General features: G+C 40.9%; 1 protein-coding gene across 1 annotated transcript; it reads right to left on the bottom strand.

Annotated features, from left to right (window-relative positions):
* Nucleotides 1-3679, bottom strand: actc1b (actin alpha cardiac muscle 1b). The gene is made up of 9 exons (XM_060880241.1): nt 3571-3679; nt 2371-2518; nt 2131-2259; nt 1889-1999; nt 1718-1802; nt 1152-1313; nt 623-814; nt 330-511; nt 1-223 (listed from the first exon to the last, which is right to left on the bottom strand). The coding sequence occupies exons 2-9, from the start codon at nt 2497-2499 to the stop codon at nt 80-82; spliced, it is 1134 nt and encodes a 377-aa protein (XP_060736224.1). The 5' UTR covers nt 2500-2518; nt 3571-3679; the 3' UTR covers nt 1-79.
* Between the last annotated feature and the right edge of the window lie 1093 nt (nt 3680-4772).

Genomic DNA, 4772 nt, shown 5'->3' with positions numbered 1-4772 from the left:
CACTGTCATACTGATCCACATTTATTACAACATGACATGTATATACAGTAAAAGAGACAGTACAAATGGAAGTGAAGATTTAGAAGCACTTCCTGTGGACAATGGATGGGCCGGCCTCATCGTACTCCTGCTTGGTGATCCACATCTGCTGGAAGGTGGACAGGGAAGCCAGGATGGAGCCACCGATCCAGACGGAGTACTTACGCTCAGGGGGAGCAATGATCTGGAGGAAGAGGAAAATTTGTTGAATTTACTCGGATGTTCAAGAACATTGGATTATCAAACTACCCAGAGAAAATATGGATATATAAACTAAAACTTCATCTCACCTTAATCTTCATGGTGCTTGGGGCCAGAGCAGTGATCTCCTTCTGCATACGGTCAGCAATACCAGGGTACATGGTGGTACCACCAGACAGGACATTGTTGGCGTACAGGTCCTTACGGATGTCAATATCGCACTTCATGATGCTGTTGTAAGCGGTCTCATGGATACCAGCAGACTCCATACCTGTAGTTTAATGAGATTTCGGTTGGTAAAAAAGCAAATGCACTGAGTATGTTAGTAGAATTGATGGATGGAAAAAATATCCCCATGTTAATATATAGAAGTGCAACTCACCAATGAAAGAAGGCTGGAAGAGGGTCTCAGGGCAACGGAAACGCTCGTTACCGATGGTGATGACCTGACCATCGGGAAGCTCATAGCTCTTCTCCAGGGAGGAGGAGGAAGCAGCAGTAGCCATCTCGTTCTCGAAGTCCAGAGCCACATAGCACAGCTTCTCCTTGATGTCACGCACGATCTCACGCTCAGCTAAGAGGGACAAGTTTCAGAAAATTGATGAATGAACAAATGCACAACCTTAACAAAAATCACTACACTAAACCTGAGCAGTATAATCAGTACATCCTTAAAAAATGGTTCTGTGGATAGTTAGGTTAGGTTCCATTAATGGTTCCCTTAACCATATGTACAACTGTTATAAAAAATTCTAAACTTCAGCAATATAACTAGTAAATCCTAAGAAAAAAAATGGTTCCTCAAGAGTTCTTGGAGTCCTTTAGGGCTCTTTAGCTTTTAAAAGTTTTTTTTAAAGACTCTAAAAAGTGTGACAAATTAAACACTAATCTGATTTAACACCACAGTTTACCAGTTGTGACGAAAGAGTAGCCTCTCTCTGTCAGGATCTTCATCAGGTAGTCAGTCAGGTCACGACCGGCCAGATCCAGACGCATGATGGCATGGGGGAGAGCGTAACCCTCATAGATGGGCACATTGTGGGTAACACCATCACCGGAGTCCAGCACAATACCTGCAGGGGGCAGATTTCATCACTCCAGAACATTAGGGATTATTGCTAATCCTATACAATGTACTGCACAATTGCTGCCTGTTAAACACACTTCAGAGCATGTTTAATTGTTGTAACTATCGAATAAAATGTTCTCAGTGGCAATTATACAATTTTTCTCACTTTCTCCTGCTAAATTAGAAATTACTCTGCAATAAGTTAATTTGTCTCCATAGAGTCATAAGCATATGGTCTATGTTTACATTATGAATAATTATAAAGCTTTCATTCCATTATAAAGGATCGGTAAAGTATATGCCTTAAACTGACTTGCTAGCATTTTGTTTGACTTTGGCAGGATTGATTTTAGTAACTTTCATTCATAGAGTACTGTGGAGTTAAACTTCATTACTGCTTATACTGACCAGTGGTACGACCGGAGGCGTACAGGGACAGGACAGCCTGGATGGCCACATACATGGCTGGGACGTTGAAGGTCTCAAACATGATCTAGAAATGCAGATTTCAAAAAAGATTTTAATGTCAGCGCATCTGAATGCTGAAGAGTTGTTAAATGGTCATGGTATTGTGAGTACCTGGGTCATCTTCTCCCTGTTGGCCTTGGGGTTGAGGGGGGCCTCAGTCAGCAGGGTGGGGTGCTCCTCAGGAGCCACACGGAGCTCATTGTAGAAGGTGTGGTGCCAGATCTGGGGAGAATTAACAAACAGGGTTCCACTGATGCTATGTGATATGTAAGATTGCTTTTTAGGATACCCTAAGACTACAGATAAAGTGGAATCTAATAGGGAAGAGAAAAGATCAGTATCTGGTCACCCACCTTCTCCATATCATCCCAGTTGGTAATGATGCCATGCTCAATAGGGTACTTGAGGGTCAAGATACCTCTCTTGCTCTGGGCCTCATCACCAACGTAGCTGTCCTTCTGACCCATACCGACCATCACACCCTGTGGGGAAAAAGAGGATTCAGTTTAAAGGTAACCAAGAAACCAAGAGGATGTATTAAACTATTCAGCTGATTATTTTGCAGAAGATTTTGAATAGGGAAGGTGGTAAACCTGGTGGCGGGGCCTTCCAACAATGGAAGGAAAGACAGCACGGGGAGCGTCATCACCGGCAAATCCAGCCTTGACCAAGCCAGAGCCGTTGTCGCATACGAGGGCGGTAGTCTCTTCGTCGTCACACATGGTTGGTTTCTGAGATGGTCTGTGAAAGAAAGAGATGACATATTTATGACTGGGACAAATGCTTTCCGAGTGAAAGTAATATCGCTCTGCTAGGGGGTCAAAAGTGGAGCATGGAGTTCGCTAAAGCCTAAATAAATAACGCAAAAAAACAGAAGTCTGTCTTAATGAGATGAAGCAAGTAGACTTCTATTGGAAGTTCTAGTAGAAATATTTCTAAATGTTATCTACTCCATAAGTATAGCATAATAATATAACATAGAGTTATATTAGGTTTAACTATGTTTTGGATTTGAGTTAATTTTACATCCAACTGTGGAAACACAAAATAATAGTATGCCATATCTGAAATGATCAAATTATTAAGCAATGACAAAAAAAATCTTAAGAATAAATCAAACTAATGAACTTGTTGACCCTTGTTTTCTTCCTCGCCTGCCGATTCTTCACCCCTTACCCCTGTGCCCCACACCTTCCTGAAAGATTAATGAAACTCTATCTCCATACCAAAGCACTTCAAGATATTCAGTCTCTGAGTCTAAAGCCAAAAAAGGGGTCACGCTAAAGCCTCAAAGTCTATTTTAAGGTCTCCCCCCCCTTGTGTGTGAGGCCTATAGTGTTTCTTCTGCCATGCTGCTTCTTATCTGAGCTTGGTGCTGGTTCAACAGCTGTCATCACATTTTAACACTTTGCCTGATGTCGTGGCCTCTGTCCCCTCAATTCCGAATGGCTTCATTCATGACATGCTGTGCTGTACTATCTAAATGTATCATGACAGCACGATGTAAGCTCACCCTGTCTTTGGCCAAGTAACTCAATAAGCATGAACCCTTAACAACTTGCTGACTTCTAAGCTGTTAGTTTTGAGCATTAAATTTGTATTATACAATCTATGCGATGCATGTCTCAGTTCTAAACGATAAATGCTTTAGTAATTTCTGACTATTTGCTCCTATTCCATGGCACCTTTGAGCCATCTAGTAAAAAAAGTATTTGAAACGATTCACTAAATTGTGAAAATATTTCCGCAACCCTTTCTGTCTTCTACATAAGCCATCAATATCGTGCACTTACCAAGTTGTGTCGCGGGACTGATGCTTCCACTGGGACAAAGTGATCAGTGAGAAAGCTCCCCTTAAATAAGACTCAGGCACAGGGGTCTGGGGTGGAGCATGGAGTTTGCAGAAGCCCAAATAAGAGCTTTTGAAAAAAGAGAGCCGAGCCCTCCCCAATCAGTCTATCTTGATCAGACGAAGCAACTGGATCCTTCCCAAATGGAGCAGCATTTCCTTGGAAAGACCAGCTCTGTCAGACATAAAACTAAAATGGATGATAGACGTGAATTGCTTTCACTGCAAATAATGTTTGATTTTGGGTCAATGTCTTGCTTTGGGAAGTAGAATTTTGTCAAATTATAGTGTAAGAAGTATAAGTATAGTTTATTTGTAATTGTGTGAGAATTACATGATGTAATTATTGAGCATCGAGTGTGAAAATTCCACTATTTTTTCTGATCTGAACTCTCATAGTATGTATCCGAAACACATTCATGTAAATTTGGGGGGGAAAAAAAAAATTCTCCTTTTTCTCAATCATTCATTTAATAATGAAGCACTTTATTAAGTTTCAGGGTAACTGGGGGCAGCTTATGATGAGCATTCAATCATCGGCCTCCCACTAAGATGGGAAACTGTATATGTCAGTAAGTTGGCTGACTGGTATGTAGTCTGGAGCCCCAAACGTGGATAACAGCTGGTTCAGAGGGGGGTGAATCCATTTGGCGTTCCCCTGCTCACCTGCTTCCTGATTGGCTTGGCTGTATGGTAGCAAAACTCTGATTGGTTGAAATCTTTCCTTTTAGGGTTATGGTGGGAAGCAGGTGTAGGAAGATACTGTCGAAGTGACAGTAAGAGCAGGACTCCTTATTTGTGTTGACCTTTACAGCCCCAATTAGCATATGCCTCTGTAGTGCTATGCTGAATAAATGTGCTAAGTTTGCCAACTACTTCTGCTTAAAATATTTCCTGTAATGAGATTCTGGTTTAAAAAAAAAATGGCAAGCTGGTGTTTGTATAATAAAAAATCTATTTCTTTTTGTTTTTGGTGCACACATGTAAAGTGTAATGCATCATTATTTTTATTGAATAATTTTATTATTCAATTCTACACTGCAATTCTATAACAGATTAATTTCAATATCAAATTGATCAAACTTGCATAACTTTTAGGCTTAAAACCAAGCAGAACTAACAGGTCATCAGCTGCAGGTCTTTTTG

Source organism: Tachysurus vachellii, chromosome 10, assembly GCF_030014155.1.
Source record: "Tachysurus vachellii isolate PV-2020 chromosome 10, HZAU_Pvac_v1, whole genome shotgun sequence".
Taxonomy (NCBI): domain Eukaryota; kingdom Metazoa; phylum Chordata; class Actinopteri; order Siluriformes; family Bagridae; genus Tachysurus; species Tachysurus vachellii.
This window is presented reverse-complemented; position numbering and strand designations above follow the sequence as displayed.

Coding starts and splice junctions, on each gene's coding strand:
- actc1b (XM_060880241.1), bottom strand. CDS start 2,499: ATGTGTGACGACGAAGAGACTACCGCCCTCGTATGCGACAACGGCTCT. Junction 2,000..2,130: donor ACTGGGATGATATGGAGAAG/GTGGGTGACCAG, acceptor AATTCTCCCCAG/ATCTGGCACCACACCTTCTA. Junction 512..622: donor CTTCCAGCCTTCTTTCATTG/GTGAGTTGCACT, acceptor ATTAAACTACAG/GTATGGAGTCTGCTGGTATC.